The sequence below is a fragment of the Thalassophryne amazonica genome, chromosome 2, assembly GCF_902500255.1.
Source record: "Thalassophryne amazonica chromosome 2, fThaAma1.1, whole genome shotgun sequence".
Taxonomy (NCBI): Eukaryota; Metazoa; Chordata; class Actinopteri; order Batrachoidiformes; family Batrachoididae; genus Thalassophryne; species Thalassophryne amazonica.
Window position 1 is genome coordinate 142179280 of NC_047104.1, and position 21220 is coordinate 142200499.

General features: G+C 38.4%; 1 protein-coding gene across 2 annotated transcripts in view; it reads left to right on the plus strand.

Annotated features, from left to right (window-relative positions):
* The first annotated feature begins 2829 nt into the window (after positions 1-2829).
* The window catches only part of itgb6 (integrin, beta 6), a 58416-nt gene continuing 40025 nt past the window's right edge, over positions 2830-21220 (plus strand). Inside the window, exons 1-3 of one of the 2 annotated variants that reach the window (XM_034195231.1) lie at positions 2830-2946; positions 15453-15522; positions 18651-18730. In XM_034195231.1, the coding sequence (XP_034051122.1) occupies positions 15468-15522; positions 18651-18730 (135 nt within the window). In that variant the 5' untranslated portion in view covers positions 2830-2946; positions 15453-15467. Of the gene's footprint in view, positions 2947-15291; positions 15523-18650; positions 18731-21220 lie in introns of those variants that run through there. The other variant, XR_004566764.1, reaches the window with a different exon arrangement.

The following is a 21220-nucleotide window of genomic DNA, read 5'->3' on the forward strand; positions in this document are numbered from 1 at the left end:
CTTCTGAACAATGTCTTGAACGTTCCATTTTCCTCAGGCTTTCAAAGAGAAAATGTTCAACAGGTGCTGGCTTCATCCTTAAATAGGGGACAAATGATTCACACCTGTTTGTTCCACAAAATTGATGAACTCACTGACTGAATGCCACACTACTATTGTGAACACCCCCTTTTCTACTTTTTTACTAATAGCCCAATTTTATAGCCTTAAGAGTGAGCATATCATGAATGCTTGGTCTTGTTGGATTTGTGAGAATCTACTGGTACCTTGTTTCCCATGTAACAATAAATATACTCAAAACCTGGATTAATCTTTTTAGTCACATAGCACTACTATTATTCTGAACACTACTGTAAAAAGAATGATGATGCACCTCATGTCAGTCTGTACGTCATTTTAGTTTTGCCCACTACCCGACAAACAATTTTTGAACAGTTTCATTGCAAAACGCAATATGAGTGACTGTGAAGTGAGTCAGAGATTTTATTACACAGACGCATTACTGTCATCATTCTCTGACTTTCCTCCAGTTATAACTTCTTAGCAAAAATGATCACCTCAGCACCACACCTCTCCACGCTCACGTGGTGTCAAAGCTGATTCATGTTTTTAGAGTGACTGGAGTGCCCGTGCTGCAACCATGCTTTGCCGGGAGAAAAGCCTGACGTGCATGTCTTCATGCTGAGAGGAAATGAGAGTGTGTGGAAGAAATCCCCACTGACATGGAGAAAGCACAAAATCACAGAGAAAGGAAAGATCTCTTGGTGGAGCCAAACACATGGCCTCTGAGGGAAGACTACCATGTGAATATGTACCACACATACAAAATAATATTTTGTATGTGTGGTTAAATGTTGAAATTGACATGTAACCTTGCTGCCTGTCTTGGCCAGGACGCTCTTATAAAAGAGATTTTTAATCTCAAGACTTTTTTCCTGGTTAAATAAAGGTAAAGAAGAAAGAACAACAATAAAAAGTTCACTAAAACTGATTACAAATTAATGAAATATAGTCATTAGTCGAGGGCTTACTGGTGCCTGAATGCCTTGGAATGACTTGTGTTATGATTTGGCACAGTATAGATGTACTGAATTAAATTGGTTAAAAACTTGAAAGTGAATATAAAGCTAACACAGTTTATCGAAAACACTGATTACAAAGGTATCAGAATATAAAAGTAACTGAATCTAAAACCAACTGACAGTAAAGGGAACAGAATGAAAAGCTTACTGTCAGATAATGGGGGGGCTTTGAGGTTAACAGTGCTGCCTCACAGCAAGAAGGTTGCAGGTTCCCAGTTTCTATGTTCTCTCTGTGTTTGCCTGGGTTCCCTTTGAGGGATCTGGCAACGTCCCAAAGACATGCAGGTTCGGTGAATTGGAAACTTTAAATTGGCCGGAGGCGTGCGTGAACAAGTGAATGTGTTTGTCTGTCTGTATTTGACCCTGCGATGGACTGGTAGCCGGTCCAGGGTGTACCGTGTCTCTCGCCTAATGACTCTGGAATAGTCTTCCCGTGACCCTTCATTGGAATAAGCGGGTATAGAAAATAAACGGCTGTGTCTTCTTAACTTAAACTCGAGGGTCCCCAAATTTGGGGACTTGCCCCGTTTTTGAACACTTGAATGCTCATAACTAACCAGTGCTGACACCAACATACACTTATTATACATCAAAATGTCAAGAGAAGTATCCTCTACAAAAGTATTCACTTCAACCACACATCAACTAACCACAGCTCGAACACCAAGCAAATAAAGACATAAATTGGATTTTTTTTCTTTTTTTGTAAAAAAAACCTTATTTATTCCTACTAAGTATTATTTACTTTCAATTTTTTTTCCATCTACAGCATCCCCTAGGACCTGTCTTTTAGCTGATCCAAAGTTTTGCATTTTTGACCTCGTACAAGCTGAAAAATAAATCATAATGTATGGGTATGTGAGTTTGGTGATTTTGGTGAAATTTTGCAGCCAGAGAGTTTATACTAAACAAAATATGTCTTAGTACGGATCCCTGGGGAACCCCGGTTTGAATGCAGAAATTCATCAGAAAATGTAATGATCATATTTATGTTGTGAAATTAACCGCAATGACGGTAGGCCTTGTGTTGAGTAACTTCCCCTGTGCCAACACATTTGTTTTCAACATATTTTGCATACTGCAGAATTAACGATTAATATAAGCTGCTTTTTACACATTATCTTGATTTGTGCATTTACTCTCTTTGCCTAGTTTATTTTCACTCTTCTGCTGTCTCAGAGGACACTGTATTAGTATTTATTACAGTATGTACACCTGCATTCCAACCATACCAGCGAATGGAGACTGTATTGCAGCAGCAGCACTCCTGGTTTCTGCTGCCTCCCCCATGCTGCGGGAAGCAGTTGAACTTGTGCAAACACACACACACACACACACATGCTTCAAGAAACAATAAAAACCCTATTGTCAGCCAGGCGAACTATGTTGCAATTCACACCCAGCTTTAGTGTTTAAAGCCCAGCACCACCATCTCAGCAGGCCTCTCTGCTTTAAAGAAGTTTGATCCGTTAGAGGTCACATAACTGGCAGTTGTTACTGTCACTCACGATCATCACCGCCTCCCCCTGCACACGTACGGATGGACAGACAATCAAGCTACAGCTTGTACTCACACCCACACATGACTCCAGAATGCATCACACACACACACACACACACACACACACACACACACACACACACACACACACACACACACATTAGCCAAGCAGCATGGGCAGCAGGGTCACCCACAGCGCCATGCTTCATAAAGGGCGCTGTTACAATAGGTTTACTGTTACTCTGACCACACGGATACAATGCAGCTGAATGTCTCATCCTGATCCTTCTCCTTTTCTCTCCATTTCCCACTTGATGACAAGGAACAGACGGGACAGCATGATATCAGAGGACGCCCCTGAAGGTGAGCCGCCACACTGCAACACATTTCTCTGTGTCGTCAATATGGCCTTACAATCACTGGCGATGAGATGGCTCGATGTCCACAGCTCATTTATGAATGAGCGTCACGCAAAACATTTAAACATTGACTTTAATTATATAGTATATATTTTAACTTAACAAAGACGTGTATTTTTAGTAAACTGAAAACAAAAATGTTTGCGTTCCAACAAAAGGTCCCTGGTTCAAGACTCCCTGTGCCCCTGTACATCTGGAGTGGGGTCGAGGAAAGGCATCTGACGAGAAGCCTAAAGAAATTAGCTAGATACAACTAACTAAAGCTAACAAGTTAATATAGTATACAAATAATGAATGTTTATGAGTTCAGTGGTACGAATATTTCACCTCGTTGATTGGCACATTCCATCTTTCACCTTATGAAATATTTGTTCCAATGAAAGAATGTAAAAGCATTCGTTATTTGTTTTATATAACACCTAAAATAGATCCATGTCATATGATATTTTATTAATTTCTAAACAGAAAAAGGACTTACATTTTGGTTCTGGGTCATAGGTTATGAACAGTCCAACACGAACTTTAAATAGGAGTCCAAAATTGTTCTCGGTCAATGTGCAAAAAATGATTCTGACAATGTAGTCCCTGATGCCGTTCACTGACTTCATGTACAGACTGCCATCTGCTTTCCTCACTCCAGCAAAAAAATCACATCAGAAATTTGTCCAGCTCTTCATCCTAACAGCTCTTCATGCCTTCAGACAGTTTACGGCGTGGTGGATTTGGTTTTTTGTGTTAGAAGAATTTGCACCGTCAATTAGCTCCTTCAACTCATCGTCCGCCAGCAAAACAAACTCAGCCATGTTTAGATAAACGCCGCCCTCCGATAGTGTGAGCGCACGCGATAACCGGAGCATGCAAAAGCACATTTCATATAGCACTAAAATTGCACACTAAAAAAAGAACTATTGCACAGTCAATGAAACACAATGGCAAATGGTATGAATAATCCATGTCACATGACATAGAAGCCACCAATCAAATGACAAGGATCCATTCAGCCATTATATAATATGTTATAATGCTAAAATAACAAAAACCGTTTCAACAATGAACCACGTATGGACCAAAATGTTGGGTGGCAGGTATTGAGCATCTTGCAATTCCCCTCAATATAAGCTGCCTCTACTTCAAGTCAACTTTGCTTTTAGGTTTAGAAAAGGAAATTTTGGTGATAAACAGTTAGTGAATCTGCTAAACACATTTTATACATACACACACATACACACACACATACAGGCGCGCGCGCCAAAGCTATGTCCTGTTGTCTTGAGCATGATGTTAAAGGACCTCCAGGACTGTAGGTGATCCTACATCCTGTTGATGCAGTAACTCTTTTTGGGGATTTGATGGTGGGATTGGCACTTCAGAAAACTTTTCACGTTGCTCAAACACCAAAAAGAAGACCTCTTGTTTCTCCACTGTGTGAGAGTAACACCACTGCTGCCTTCCTTCAGAGAACAGCACTTGATCTTCATCCCTGGAAAAGAAGAAACCACAAGAGAGCAACAAGGGTCTTGTCTCTGGACCATGGTAATGGTGTGGTCCAGAGGAGACATCCACTGCACAACTGCACCCAGGTCCAGGCTCAAGATGGCTCATGGGGGTGGGCATCTTGAGTATGCTTTCTCTCAGCAAGTATGACCATCTTGTACTGCTATCGACGGAGCTTAGAAAGCTCTCCATTACAGTCACAGCACTGTCTGAACTCTGTAGACAGAAAGTGATCAGATCTTTTTGAGTGGATATGCCACCTTTTGCTCTGGTCTCCACAGTGGTCAGCATACCAAAGGAGTGGCAGTTGCTGTGATGGACCAGGTTCTTCCAGTGGTGTCAATTGTCAAAACTCGGGGACTGTGAGTTGCTGGATTCTGGTGTCAACATCTGGAGAAGGACCACTGGAAATGCACTACCAGTACTGATTGTGTAGCTAAGTTGGTTGATTGTGTTCTTGTGGTAGGACACTGGAGAGTCCTCCAGAAATGCAGGTTCTTTAGAAGCACTCAGTTTGTGAACATGCTTGTTGTTGCTTCAATAAGGATTCAGTTTAAGTCCTGCAGACTGCCATCTGCTTGAGGTACCGGAATTAATCTGGCTAGACTTCAAGATGAGGATGGAGGACTTGCAGACACAGACGCACCAGGTGATGACACAAATGGAATGTTGGGATTCTTCTGTTACAAGAACCTGAAAGCCTGGAGTTCCAATGTCCACAGGAGGAGATGTTTCACCACCTTCTGAGTAAGAGTCGGTGGTTCACAGCTGACTGTGGAATCAGCCACAAGAACTGTGGCAGTGGAGACGTCAACATCCTGGCAGAAGGATAAACTTTGTACAAATGCTGAAAGTAGACAGAAGCAGAGTCACCATCGTGGAGCAACATGGAACTTTGGGGAAACACAAATTGCTCTGTAAGGCCATAGATGATATGCCAGCTGCTCACATATTCTTCTAACAAATGCCTTGTCTACCCTCACCTCCATCACAGCCTGCTTTCTTAGCTCCTCATACAGGCCAGAAGTTCCATCAAACCATACAATATGAAACCTCTGGATGATACTGATAAATGACACACCTCCTCCAGCTGAAGGTGGAGAAAGGGATCTGTGGATTCAATTCTTCAAACAGGTGGAAATGCAGTTCTCCTAATTTTCCAAGCAATCTTTGGTTCTATTTGGGATATGTGTATCATTCCAACAGACTGGAAGAAGACTTGTTGTCCCTCTTTGGATAGGAAAGAGAAATAGTCTCAATCACAACACTGCAGAGGTATTAGGCTGCTATCTGTGCTGGGAAAGGTGTTTGCAAGGGTCAATCTCCATAGGATGGAGTTCCATCTACTTGCTGCTCAGAAAACAGACTAGTATCTGTTCATCCACAAGATGACAACTACACACCACATTCAATGTAGACAAGCACGTCTTGGTGGCGTTCCTCACTAGTTTTCTTCCTGCACTCAATCACAAAGTCCAGGACACATTCTGTGACTTGGGAATGTTCATGTATCAATCCATGGTGTTGTCTAAAAAAAAAAAAAAAAAACGGTGTAAAAGTGATTCTTTAGTTGTTTTACTAAAAGGGACACACACTTACAAAACAGAAAGGACCTCCACCTTGAAGGGTGGGTAAGACTGCCCCAGGTTGCTGAATCACAGGAGAGAGCTTGGCAAAGCCAAAGCAATGGTATGGATAAGCATGTGCCCTCCAAAATTATTGGAACACTTGGTATTTCACATATTTGAATTTGTTTATCCCATTTCAAGATGTACATTCTGGCAAATTGTAGCTGAACTTTCAGGTCTTATTTTTAATTAAATCCTCCTCTATACCACTTCATCATGAAGCTGTATAACTGGGGATACAAAATGCAAAATATGCACTATGCATGATTTCACCAATCACAGCAACAGAAGCCTGTAACTTCTTCTGGATTGACTGGGTGTCTTGGTGGCGTTCCTCACTCTTCTCCTTTTTGCACAGTCACTCAGTTTTTGAGAACTGTCTACTCCATGCAGATTTACTATAGAGTGCCATACTGTTTGTATTTCTTCTTAAGTGATGTAAATAAATTCCAAGACATATTCAGTGACATTGAAATGTTCATGTATCCATCCCCTGACTTGCCTGAAGAAAACTGGCAATAAAACTGATTATTTCAATTTTCAATTTATTTTAATTTATATAGCACCAAATCACACCAATGTTGCATCAAGATGCTTCACACAAGTAAGGTCTAACCTTACCTAGAGCAAGCACACAGGTGACAGTGGAAGGAAAAACTCCCTCTGATGATTTGAGGAAAAAAAACCTCAAGCAGACCAGACTCAAAGTGGTGACCCTCTGCTTGGGCCATGCTATCAACACAATAGACAATACAGGAAATTTTGGAAGACAGGAAGTCTGCAGAAGAAAAATACCCACTCCCATCTCTGGATGGAGCTGCACCTTAAACAGAGCGAAAAAAAAAATGAATCAGACATCAGAAAGACAAGAAATACAGTATAATTTAGCTATAATTTACGGGAGGTGATGGTCTAGTAGTGGTTAAAGCATTGGGCTTGAGACCAGAGGATCCTCAAATACCAGCCTGACCGGAAAAGGTCCTTAATCCCCTAGTTGCTCCTGGTGTGTAGTGAGTACCTTGTATGACCCTGACATTGGGGTGAATGTCAGGCAGTATTTGTAAAGCGTCTGATGGAAAAGCGCAATATAAATGCAGTCCATTTACCATTTATAATTTGTCAGCATGAAGCAACAAGAAAAACAGAGGAATACTAAGGCGATCGATGACCACTAGCCCTAAACTTCACTAAAAGACCCAGACTTTAGATAAAGTTGAGGGCACGGCACGCTCCATTTATTAATAAAATGAATTTAAAAGGGTAAAAAGCATAGAAACGTACTATGCCAACATGCTAGCCATACGAAAGGGAAAATTAGTGCGTCTTAAGTCTGGACTTGAAAGTCTCTGCATTCTCAATGCAGAGCCCAGGCCGGTACGTAGGGTTTAAGTAGGTCATCTAAGTAGGGAGGGGCTGGTCCGTGAATAATTTTATAGGTTAGTAACAGAACCTTAAAATCTGATCTCACAGGGACAGGAAGCCAGTGAAGAGACACCAAAATGGGTGTAATGTGGTCAAACTTTCTGCTTTGTGTCTTATGTGTTATTTATAGGTATTATACCAAAGCATTCCATTACTTATGCCACCCATCATCTCAGCTTTTATATTTCTAATTCATTTATATCAAGTTGTACAGATTTACTTTCAGTTTGAATGTAAGGAAGATAATTTTAGAAATTTTTATTTTTTGTATTTGAAATGGCATAAACAAATTGCTAAAATGTGTGAAACACCAAGTGTTCCAATACTTTTGGAGGCCACTCTGTTTCATGTTGCTGAGATTTGTTTTCACTCTCAGGGCATACTTTTAGTAGAGAAACCTGTGCTCTTATTTATACATTTGATGTCACGAACATTAAAATGCTTGAAAAAAACTTCAAGGGGAGAAAAATCTTTCAAAGCACTTTATAAACAATATCAACCCAAGTGTGAAAGGTGCTTTTTGTGATGTCACATAAACATGAAACTGCCTCCAAAAACCTGTAATTTTCTTTGCCCATGCAGAGAATTTCAGAGATCTAGAAAATAATTAGACATGAGTTGGGATTAAAGATGTGAAGGACAAGAGGGGAGTCCCACATCAGCCACATGAGGCAGTGTTCAGAGTAGACAGTGTCTTTGTCTCGACACAGAAAATGACACAAATCAAGCTCCATGAGACTTATCAATGAAAAGGTGCCAGTATGGATGGAAATAGAAAATAGAAAATTCACAGATTGGCACTTCATGTGTGTTGAGTGGAAATACAGAGAAATGAGGAGTGTAGTGCTGCTACAGTTGGAGAGGAGGTGTGTGTGTGTGTGTGTGTGTGTGTGTGTGTGTGTGTGTGTGTGTGTGTGTGTGTGTGTGTGTGTGTGTGTGTGTGTGCGTGCGTGCGTGCGTGCGTGCGTGCGTGTGTGTGTGTGTGTGTGTTGGGGGGGTGACAGATGGGCCACAGTGATATTCAGAAGGGTGTGGTGCTGATTTATGAGATTCCTCAGTGTTGGGACAAGCAGGGATAATTTCACTGCAGCTGTCAATGGCTCAACACCTACACAACCCCCCCCAGCACACACACACACACACACACACACACACACACACACACACACACACACACACACACACACACACACACACACACACAGGCGGTCATATTTCATTGCTAGCGACAAGCCCACATGTTTTTTTTCTTCAAGTGGAATAAATATGCAGTTTTAATCCTGCCATATCATAAAGCTTTCACATTATTTTTTATTCTTGCATTCAAAAATATGACACTTTTGACAGTTCTCTTATGTGAAGTTGACTCTGTCTCTTTCTCTCTTCCTAAAACATGCACATTCACAGTGTTCCATCTCAGTGTCTGTGCTCTCCACAACGCAGCAAAATGTTCATGATTGTATAAATTTAGTTTGTTTGGTTGTTTTTTTTTTTTTTCTGGCTGATATAGGGATCACTGGATAGCATCTTCCTGAATGTCAAAGTTTTCTTTTTTGGAGCAAACAGTGAGTGATTTCACATCACTTGCCAATAAAAGTGTGGATGTTGTTTTGTCTCTGAGAAGAAGAAAAGACGGAGAGCTGTACAGCCACCTGGTTTTACTCAGATAAATTACTGACTTATTAATGGGTGATGACAACCTGCCTCCTTCCTGTAATTTGTCCAAATGTCTGAACTACTAAAAAATGTTTTCATACTGCAAAAACCCTGAGCTGTGGCTCAGTTTGATTTACACCAAGACCCCACTATTTTGGTCTGACCCAGTTTTTATTCTTTTGGTCCGGGCCTGGATCTGCTGCTGTTGTTTGAAGGACATTACCCATTTTTGTAGGTGAGTAGTTAGTGGACTGTTTGAGCTGATGCACATATGCATGCATATGTGAAAACAAAGAAAATTACTTTATATTGTTTTACACTTCCACTAGTAGCCTACAACACATAACTGTACATAAATATCCACAACACTTACAAATTGTCGGGCTTCTCGTTCGACTGAAGATGTTCCATTGAAAGATAAACTCAAATTTGGTCTTTCTCAGTCTTCACAAAAACATCAAATGAACTGACTGCAAACTGTTTTAAATAGAAACTACTGCAAACTACAAATGTGAATTTATCCATTTTATCCTGTGTGAACTGAACTGTGAGCTCTTTCTTGTCCGACACTAGTTATTGTTGTGGGATTTGGTAAGAGGTGCGTCCACTGAGTCAGGTTGATTGCAGATTATATGTGAGCTAAAAATTTGGGGAACCACTGCTATAAACAATTAAAACAAAATCATTGAATTAAAAAAGTGTACACAAAGTTGCTTCAGAAAAATCTGTTGATTGATTGATTTGCTTTTTTGGAGTCAATATTTTAAAATTTTATTTTTTTTGTTTTTTATGCTTTCTGAAATCAACTGGTTGGCACACAGAACGTTAGTTTTGGGACATTGTACTGTATAAATGACTCATGACCATCTAGACTTTTGCTGTTCAGTATAATATCTCATCCTGTCCTCCACTTGTTTCTGATTTTTTTTTTTTTTGTACTTGAGGCCAAAATACACCCATCGGGTATTGTGAAGGCCTTGTGTCCATCTGCTTGTCCGTCCGTCTGTTTGTGCTCTGCATAAATCCAGTCTTATTACTGTCATGGTCTTAAAATTCACAGGGAACATTCTTGGGACACAGACCTTGGACAAGTTCAAAAATGGCTAACCTTGACCTATTTTAAGAGGTCTAAAGGTCATATTCTATTTCCTATTGCTATGCTCCTATAGCCAAGGGTATTTTAGTATTGTGTTATAGTTTCAACCTCTCAAGACTGAAAATATTGATTCCAAATTACATTATATTATCTCACTATGTTGAATTTTTCATGATTGTTTTGTATTCTTTTTTTTTTTTTTTTTAAAGCATACATTTTATCATTTTTTAAAGTTTGATGGGGCAATGAAAAAGACAGACACTATAGTTTTATTTACATCAGGTGAATACTTCACTGTGATTGGTTACTTTTTGACAGAGGTGAGATGAAGTCACTGTCAAGTCATTCTCAAATCATGAATTGGCAAGTCTCCAGTCTTAAGTCAAGACTCAAGTTAGCTTGCAAACAATTAGTGGTCATTATGACTTGAGACTTGCTGATTCAATGACTTGCTGGTGACTTCATTCCACCTCCGCTTTTTGATCTTTGACAGGATGTTTGTGCGCCAGCAGATTGCAGGGTGCCCTCGAAGACACTCAGGTAGCACACACACAGTCAGCATGAGCAATATTTGTGCAAAAAGCGCAATGACTGAGCGCGTACGCACACATAAACTTCAAGAGATACAGTGGCTTGCAAAAGTATTCAGCTCCTTGGTATTTCACGCATTTTAATTTGTTTATGGCATTTCAAATACAAAAAGTAAATCGGGCTTCTCAATATAAAAATTTCTAAAATTATCTTCCTTAGACTCAAAGTGAAAGTAAATCTCTACAACTTGATATAAATTAATTAAAAATATAAAATCCAAGATGATGGGTTGCATACTTAATCAGCCCTTTTGGTATAATACCTGTAAATAATCAGTTTAATTGCCAGTTTTCTTCAGACAAGCCAGGGGATGGATACATGAACATTTCCAATTTCAGTGTGTACAGGGTTTTACCCACGCTAATACCACCATCACACAAACGCTGAATGAGGCTGAATGGCGTCAGAATGACACATCCATCCTCAATCGGGAAGTACTGAGGTGCGGTCTGAAGACCTATGGATGGCAGTCTGTGAGCATCACCATATTTGGTCCCATTTGCTCGGCTATCCCGAATGTGTTGCACATGTTCAAAACACTCGGCACCATCGAGATGGAACGCACATCTGACGGCAGTCTACATGCAGTTGTTGCATCATCTGATCACAGTCTACACATTCTGACGGCATCAAAACAGCATCTGAAATGATCTGATCACGGTTGATTGAGCTCCGAGATCGATCGGTCACAGCAAAGCCTGCTAACATGTTGTGCCACAGATGTCCACCTCTACTGGACCCCGGCCAGGGAGGGCAAAGGACATGTTGATATGTAATAACATGTATGTTTCTTAATACAATCCAGATCAGGATCACCTCCAAAATTCAGTGGAGTCTTCCATGCCCTAATGTCTATCCATGGTGCAAATTTGGTGAGAATCCGTGAAGTCGTTGTGAAGTAATCCTTGAAAGCCTATATAAAGAGAAATCTTGATCCAGAATCTGGATTCAGATCCGGATCACCTTCATAATTTAATAGAGTCTTCCATGGCCTAATATGTATCCGTGGTGAAAATTTGGTAAGAATCCATGAAGAAATTTTGATGTAATCCTTCCAAGCATATATCAAGTGAAACGTGATGCAGAATCTGGATCCAGATCTGGATCACCTCCAAAGTTTAATGGGTTCTTCCATGGCCTAATATGTATCCGTGGTGAAAATTTAGTAAGAATCCATGAAGAAATTTTGATGTAATCCTTCCAAGCATATATCAAGTGAAACATGATGCAGAATCTGGATCCGGATCTGGATCACCTCCAGAGTTTAATGGGTTCTTCCATGGCCTAATATGTATCTGTGGTGAAAATTTGGTAAGAATCCATGAAGAAATTTTGATGTAATCTTTCCAAGCCTATATAAAGTGAAACGTGATGCAGAGTCTGGATCCGGCTCTGGATCACCTCCAAAGTTTAATGGGTTCTTCCATGGCCTAATATGTATCCGTGGTGAAAATTTTGTAAGAATCCATGAAGAAATTTTGATGTAATCCTTCCAAGCATATATCAAGTGAAACATGATGCAGAATCTGGATCCGGATCTGGATCACCTCCAAAGTTTAATGGGTTCTTCCATGGCCTAATATGTATCTGTGGTGAAAATTTTGTCTAAATCCGTGGAGTAGTTTTGACGTAATCCTGCTAACAGACAGACAGATGTCCTTGGTGGACGTACCTATTCCAAATGGAATAGGTACGTCCACCAAGGACCAATAATATGCATCATGTTTTATCAAAATTTGAGCAACTTTAACTTTTGACCCCTGTACAAACTGAAATTGCTGTTTTTACCCCATAACGCCACGACATTTAGTCACAGATGGTCCAGACTATACCTTTTTGGAATCTTTATGATCAGACAAATAATGTGGAATAGTTTCTTAATACAACTGGAACATTTTTAAATTTTGACCCCTACCTGGCTACAGCTGCCACCCTGAGTTGCCCAGCATACATTTTTGTGTCAGTCATCATTCACTGACACTCAATTGATTGTAAGTGTTGTTTTGCCATCTTAAGTGGCACCAAAAATCCGCTTGGTCCAGGGACTCTTTAGCTGGACCGCGTAAAATCTTACTGCCATCCTGCTGTCAGTTTTGTTACTGATGATGTCAACTCATGTCTGAATTGAAAAGCCTTAATAAATTGTTGATTCTTGGTGAGGTGAGCCGTGTTGTTAAACATTAACGTTTCTTCTCTTATGATATCTGGGCATGTTGTCAGCGTGTTTGTTCAAGGTGTGTTGGCTTGCCGGTACTGTGTCCGTCTCCTTTGGCCACAGCTCGCAGACTTAAGAGGTTAATTAGACTGTAAAGCTTTTGTAGCATATAATAATAAGTAAAACCCTTTCCAACAATCTCATAATAACTACAAGTGTGCTGATGAGTACTGTAGAGCCTTTCATTTGAAGTGTTGCTGCTACACCACCATCTTCTGGTCATTGGATAAAAATACAGTTGTTTTGAGGAGAACCAAGGACAAATGCACCGAGACAAGATAGCTCACTTTACACCCAAAGTAGCATCACAATATAATAAGTTAACCTTTCAAGAAACACAAGTCAGTAAAGAATGTAATGTCAGTTAGAGAGAAAAAAAAAAACTAATAAACTATCCAAAAAAATAAAAATTAATGAATCTTTAAAGACATCAAATAAAAACTCAAAAATATTTCTGGTTGCAGCTTCTCAAATGTCCCAATGGACATTTTTCAATATTTTCTGATATTTTATCAGGTCACATTTCATGGTTTAATAAAAAAAAAACTACAATGTACATAACTGTCAGTTGCAACCTTGAAAAAAAAAACTTATGTTTTTATAATTTATTTATGTTGTTGATTTAGTGGTGAGTGATTTTGACTTATAAGGTTTTGAATAATCAGGTCCCATCTTATCTTAGGGACCTCATAGTACCATATCACCCCAATAGAGCGCTTCGCTCTCAGACTGCAGGCTTACTTGTAGTTCCTAGGGTTTGTAAGAGTAGAATGGGAGGCAGAGCCTTCAGCTTTCAGGCTCCTCTCCTGTGGAACCAGCTCCCAATTCCTATCAGGGAGACAGACACCCTCTCTACTTTTAAGATTAAGCTTAAAACTTTCCTTTTTGAAAAGCTTATAGTTAGGGCTGGATCAGGTGACCCTGAACCATCCCTTAGTTATGCTGCTATAGACTTAGACTGCTGGGGGGTTCCCATGATGCACCCAGTTTCTTTTTATTCACCTCTTTTTGCTCTGTATGCACCACTCTGCATTTAATCATTGGTGATTGATCTCTGCTCTCTTCCACAGCATGTCTTTTTCCTGATTCTCTTGCCTCAGCCCCAACCAGTCCCAGCAGAAGACTGCCCCTCCCTGAGCCTGGTTCTGCTGGAGGTTTCTTCCTGTTAAAAGGGAGTTTTCCTTCCCACTGTCGCCAAGTGCTTGCTCATAGGGGGTCATTTTGACCGTTGGGGTTTTTCTGTAATTATTGTATGGCTTTTGCCTTACAATATAAAGCGCCTTGGGGCAACTGTTTGTTGTGATTTGGCGCTATATAAATAAAATTGATTTGATTTGATTTAGTCCCAATTATCTCAGCAGAAAACACAACAACAAAATAATAATGTCACATATTAATTCATTCATTTTCTATACCTGCTTACTCCAATCAAGACTCTCAGGTTGGGGGCTGAAGCCTATCCCGCCAGCAGTCCTTGGGTGTGATTGGTGGTACACCCTGGACAGGATGCCAGTCTGTCACAGGGTCACATATAGACAAACAATCTCAGTCACACCTACGGTCGGTTCAGAGCCACCAATTCGCCAGACCTCCGTGTCTTGGGAAGTGGGAGGAAGCACCCAGAGGGAACCCATGTAAGCACAGGGAGAACATGCAAACTCCACACGGAGGACACCAGGTGGGACGCGAACCCACAACCTTCTTGTTGTGAGGCAACAGTGCTAACCACGAAGCCATTGTGCTGCCAACTGTGACATATGTTAAACATAATTATATGTTTAATATACTGTACATGATAGTAGAAAATGTATACAAAAAAATGTAGAAATTATACAAAACTTAGAATTTTTGAAACAGGTATGTGACTTTAAAAATGTTTCAAAATTAACAAATGTCATTCAGATTTCTTAAAAAAAATCTTTTCCTTAAAGATCTCTAAATTTGCATGTATTTTCTTGTATTTATTTAATCAGTTATGCATAGGTAAGAAGTGACAACATTGTTATTCTATAATATAGAGGTTTACATTGTCAGCATAAAATGATCTATGTTGGAGTTAATGTAAAACCGGCTGTTGCCCTTTGGCAGAGGTATGTGCTCAGCTCAGTGCTTCTCTACTGCGTCTCTGTGTTCCGCCCTCTTTGTGCTCACCTGCTCGGAAGTGAGTTTTTAAAAAAAGAAAAGCAGGAGCAGCACAGGTAGACTGAGACAGACACACACCTCCTCCTGACGGGACGGGAGAGATCAACTCCGGGTGACTTCTTTTGGAGGCGTTGGACATGCTTGACTCAGAAGCCTGTAAATATGAGACAACTTGAAATATTGTTCTTGTGTTTCCTCACACCCAGTAACGTCACAGACTAATGGGGCCTCTGCTGCTGAGCCTGATTCTACGGTACTGGGCCCACAGCGTGGAGGGTAAGCACTTTTTTGAAGTTCCAAAACAACCAGCAACACCTTTATAAGATATGTTTGTGCTTTCTGGAAAGCAACACTTAGAATGGACAGGGTTTCAGTTTTAAATTTCTGAAACACTTTTAGTCTAATCGGCTCCTGACACCATTCTGAAGTCCTGTCTCAGAGGGGAACTGACATACAGTGTGTTATGTGCTATGTCAATGTTCCAGAACAACAGTTCTTTTGGGATAATTCACATTTGCAGATTTGCATCACGTTTAAAGGACAGGTATAAAGCTGTTTCTCTCATTTAAAGCATTTAATGTTTCTCTCATTTAAAGCAATATATGATTATAAAAGTACAAATTAATAGCTTTTTTAACAATTAGTCTTAGAAGTGAACATGTTGTATCAAAAGCTGTATACATTTGTATGTTTGTTCAAATGTTCTTAGAATAAGTTGAGCTTATGCAGATACACCTTGGATCTGCTGTGAGACTCCGAGTGAAAAAACAAGGGAGCAGCCGAACAGACTTACTATTGAAGTTTAGTACATAAAAACGATTATATCATCAACTCTACTCTATAGGTTTCAATAATTGCTAATACTGTATTATTATAGGAGTAATAATTATTAAAGTAGTAAATCTATATTTCTAAACCTTACAGCATGACTATACATATTTCATATTATAGTCATGATATATATATATATATATATATATATATATATATATATATATATATATATATATATATACACACACACACACACACAAAACTGTAAATTAATGGTTTTATCATTTTTTCAAATTAGCTATGTATTCTACTTGTTACATGGTTCATGTTTTTAGTTGTACTTGATTTTATTTCATGTCTCTTATGCCTCTCGTTTTACAGTACATCATGTATGTGAATATATATATATATATATATATATATATATATATATATATATATATATATATATATATATATATATATATATATATAGTATCACATTACATATACTTGTAGATTATATCAACACACATTAGGCTATATTGTATGCTATATTATATAAAAAAATAACCAAAATATACAATTTGGAATGCTATAAATGTTGAAAATGTTACTTTCTGTGATTGAGAAGGAATGCTTTGAGCTATCTGACTGTCTTTATTTTATTGGCCCATGACAAGAAATTAAATATACAAGATTAAAAAAACAGTGGCATGATTTGCTCTCATTAATAATAACAATAACATCCTTATAACTTTATTTGTTAGCACTTGTTCAACAACCATTACATGTTCACAGAATTGACATAACAAAATAATAAAACCCAAGGTTATACATAGGCACTAAAACATAATTAAAAAAATACCACAGACCTACTAATAAAAGATAGAAGATAATTGCACAGTTCTATTGACACTGTTAGTGTTTTTCAACCATTTTTAACTCTTTTTCCAAAGCATGTCAGTCCAACCTGAGCTGCCCCTTATCATCAGCAAATTGGAATTTTTAATTTTTTTTATTTTTATTTTTTTTTTAAAAAAAGCAGTCTATGTGTTCGAGACATATTTCACATTTTTAAAAAAATGTGTTCAAGATTTATTTCAGATGCAGAGTTATATAATGCTTTAGTCTTTCATTAATTAATAATTAATTTATCTTTTATATACATTTACATATTATTAGTGTTAAAAAATTGTTCATCCTTGTTTGTACTATTTTTAGGGATATTTTGAAACGGCGCACATATGATTTTATGCAAATCCACATACCCTCAGGGTATGTGTATTGTTGGAAAACACTAGTGCTAGTACATGTGACACTAGCACTGTACTAGACTACATTACAAGAATATTAACTAAAAAAAATGCTTGTGAAGTGTTTGAGTAACATAAATTGAATGGCATTTTTAGTAAGAAAAAAAAACTTTTTTGCATGTTTGCTTGTAACTTATTGAATATCTTACTAGATCTTGATACAAAATTGTTCACATTAAAAAAAAACTGTTTGGCATATGTTTGACAGTGGTTTTTACAATAAATAGTTTGATCATAAAACTAGAATTGCAACATATAATTTATTCTTCACAAAATTAAAGTAACAATTTGCATGGACATTTATGAGTAGAATGGAAGTAAAATAAAAAATAATAACTGAAATAAACTGACTACTTATAACACTGAAAGCTTGGTTCAATGTAATTAACTTTCAAGTGTTTAACTAAATGCTTTACTCCACCTGCATTAATCTCACTATCATATGACATTTACTCAGCAACAAGGTTGGGTAGGATTACTTTGAAAGAATACATGTGGATTACATGTATGTATGTATGTACATACATTTGGATTATCTGTAATCTGATTACTTTTGGATTACATTTCAAAGTAATCCTACCCAACCTTGCTCAGCAATGGCTGAACTGGAATCACTAAAAAAAAAAAGAGTCTTGCAAATACGTAGTTGCTTGAATTTTTCAAATTGAGCCAGTGTTTTTTTTTTTGTTTTGTTTTTGGTAGAGTGCAGTGTGTTATGCTTCACAGCAATTATGCCATAATAGAGGAAATTAATTATGTGCCAGGGGGCACATTTCCCCTTTTTATAAAATGCTGTAACAAATCATGACACTTTAAAAGTAGGATAACTGACAACCGTCTTAAAGACTTTCTTAACACTTTAATGCATGTTTAGGGTTGGGGGGGGGGGAATCATACATTTGAAGACAACAGAACATTTTGGAGCTTTTTAAAAATGTATTCAAGCCACAATTGGACAGATTGGACAGCCAATCACAGACGACAACTTCAAAGCAGATACTATCACAAAAATGACTCACTGGATGAACTCAGTTCAATTTGGTACATGATTTTCATCCAGTACACATGTGTGACTCCAACTCAAATAAAGTACACCACTGAGTTGGGCCTACTTACATATATTTATTAGATGGAACTCCTACCCAAAATTGAGTTAATTTTTTTCTTTTTTTTTTTTCTTTTTTTTTTTTTTGACCGTACAATTTGGAGATTAAATGTGGTGAAAATGTTTGTTTTTGCTTTTCTGAGAGTGGCAGACTCTGAAGCTCTGGACTGTGTTGTCATTGTGTGTTTGTTTGTTTTTTTGTTTTTTTTCTGTGCATTGTGTTGCTGCAGCATCATGTTCATCTGGCAGTGCTGTGACATGTAACGAGTGTCTCCAGCTCAGTCCTCACTGTGCCTGGTGCACACAGGAGGTAATCACAGCGCACAATCACACGTGAAGTCATAAATGAAAAATGAGTCAAATGACAAGTTAAAAATGTCCATTACTAGTTTGCTGTGCAAGAAATGCAGAATTGCTAATGTTCTATGGCATTCCAACTGTGTAATTAAAAAATAAATAAATAAATAAAAACCTAGAAGAGGACTCATAGAATGCATACTTCTGCCAGTGTGCTGAAGTAATGGTATACAAATAATCAATCAATCAATCAATCAATTTTTTTATATAGCGCCAAATCACAACAAACAGTTGCCCCAAGGCGCTTTATATTGTAAGGCAAGGCCATACAATAATTATGTAAAACCCCAACGGTCAAAACGACCCCCTGTGAGCAAGCACTTGGCTACAGTGGGAAGGAAAAACTCCCTTTTAACAGGAAGAAACCTCCAGCAGAACCAGGCTCAGGGAGGGGCAGTCTTCTGCTGGGACTGGTTGGGCTGAGGGAGAGAACCAGGAAAAAGACATGCTGTGGAGGGGAGCAGAGATCGATCACTAATGATTAAATGCAGAGTGGTGCATACAGAGCAAAAAGAGAAAGAAACAGTGCATCATGGGAACCCCCCAGCAGTCTACGTCTATAGCAGCATAACTAAGGGATGGTTCAGGGTCACCTGATCCAGCCCTAACTATAAGCTTTAGCAAAAAGGAAAGTTTTAAGCCTAATCTTAAAAGTAGAGAGGGTGTCTGTCTCCCTGATCTGAATTGGGAGCTGGTTCCACAGGAGAGGAGCCTGAAAACTGAAGGCTCTGCCTCCCATTCTACTCTTACAAACCCTAGGAACTACAAGTAAGCCTGCAGTCTGAGAGCGAAGCGCTCTATTGGGGTGATATGGTACTACGAGGTCCCTAAGATAAGATGGGACCTGATTATTCAAAACCTTATAAGTAAGAAGAAGAATTTTAAATTCTATTCTAGAATTAACAGGAAGCCAATGAAGAGAGGCCAAAATGGGTGAGATATGCTCTCTCCTTCTAGTCCCCGTCAGTACTCTAGCTGGTACTGAAGGTTTGAGTGCAATGGTTAGAATATTTGCATGGGTAACAAGGAATGAAAATACTCTTTAAATTGTACAAATGGAAAAAAAATCATTATGTGTGTCTTTGACACTTAATTAGATGAGCATCATTTGAAATTTAACTTACAGAAAGTTGACTGCAGGGGGCAGAGTAGGCTGTGTGCAGGGAATCCGACACACCGCTGAGCAGCGCCACAGCCGCAGCAGTACTATGTGTGGAAACACATGTCTGCTTTCTTGAATCCAGCGAAAAAGAGCTTCTACAGCCACCAAAGATTTCCACATGAACACTGCAGCTACTGGATTTAGCTTCCTTACATCATGGAATAATTTTGAAGAAAAGCTAATGGAGCGAAACATATGGGAGAAAAAAGCACAGCAAATTGTCCAAAAATGTACAGTAGTGATGTCACCCATACAATGGTACTTATTTGTTCCATACATGACCTGCTGTATTGTAGTTTGGGGAACCAACCTACAAAACTAATAAAAATCCTATATATTTACTTCAAAAGAAAGCTATAAAAATTATTAGTACAAAACCATATTCAGAGCCAGCAAATCCATTGTTTGTCTGTTTGCATATTTTGAAATTTTGGGATTTGATTGATTATATCATAATACAAATTATGTTCAAAGTACAATACAAACTTCAACCATAACATGTGCAGGACCTGTTTAAAATGAGGGACTCCAGTTGTAATCTACGAGGTACATTATTATTTCAGAAATCAAAGATTCAAACTACCATAAAAAGTCATTGTGTTTCTGTTAAAGGTGTTAATATTTGGAATTATTGCCCGGATAACATAAAATCACTCAGTAGTTTGGTTGGTTTTAAAAGGCTCTACAAAACCTATTTGATTACTTGATATAGCATGTTAAATTACGTTTATTGATTTTGTTTTGTTTTTGGTGCACTGCTGCCTGCTTGTTTGTGTTTTTGAAATTTTAGTTCGGCGATCAATTTATACTTCGTATTTGGTATATGTATAATTTTATATACGTATGTATAATTTTTATTTTTGGTTAAAGGGGTGGGTGTTAACAAGCTTTTACTTTTTCCTACACCATTTTTGAGCACATGGGTGCATTGTTGGATTATTTTCTTTATTTCTTTGTATGTTTTTTGTTGTTTTGGATCTTTGTGTGCTGAATAAATTTATTCATTCATTCAATAATGACATGTGACATAGAATTCATCCACCAATCAAAGGTCACCAAGGGTCATGGGCAAGCTGGAGCCTATCCTACCAAACATTGGGAAAAAGGTGTGCTTTCCACAATCACAGGAATTTTGCAGAGTAAAATAAACTCTTCCGGGACTACATTTGGTCCCAGTCCAAATAGAGTTAAATAAACTCTATTACAGTGTAAAATCAACTCTATCATGCTGTGAATGACTCTTATTGGAGAGGAAAAACTTGATTTGACAAGTTGATGCAG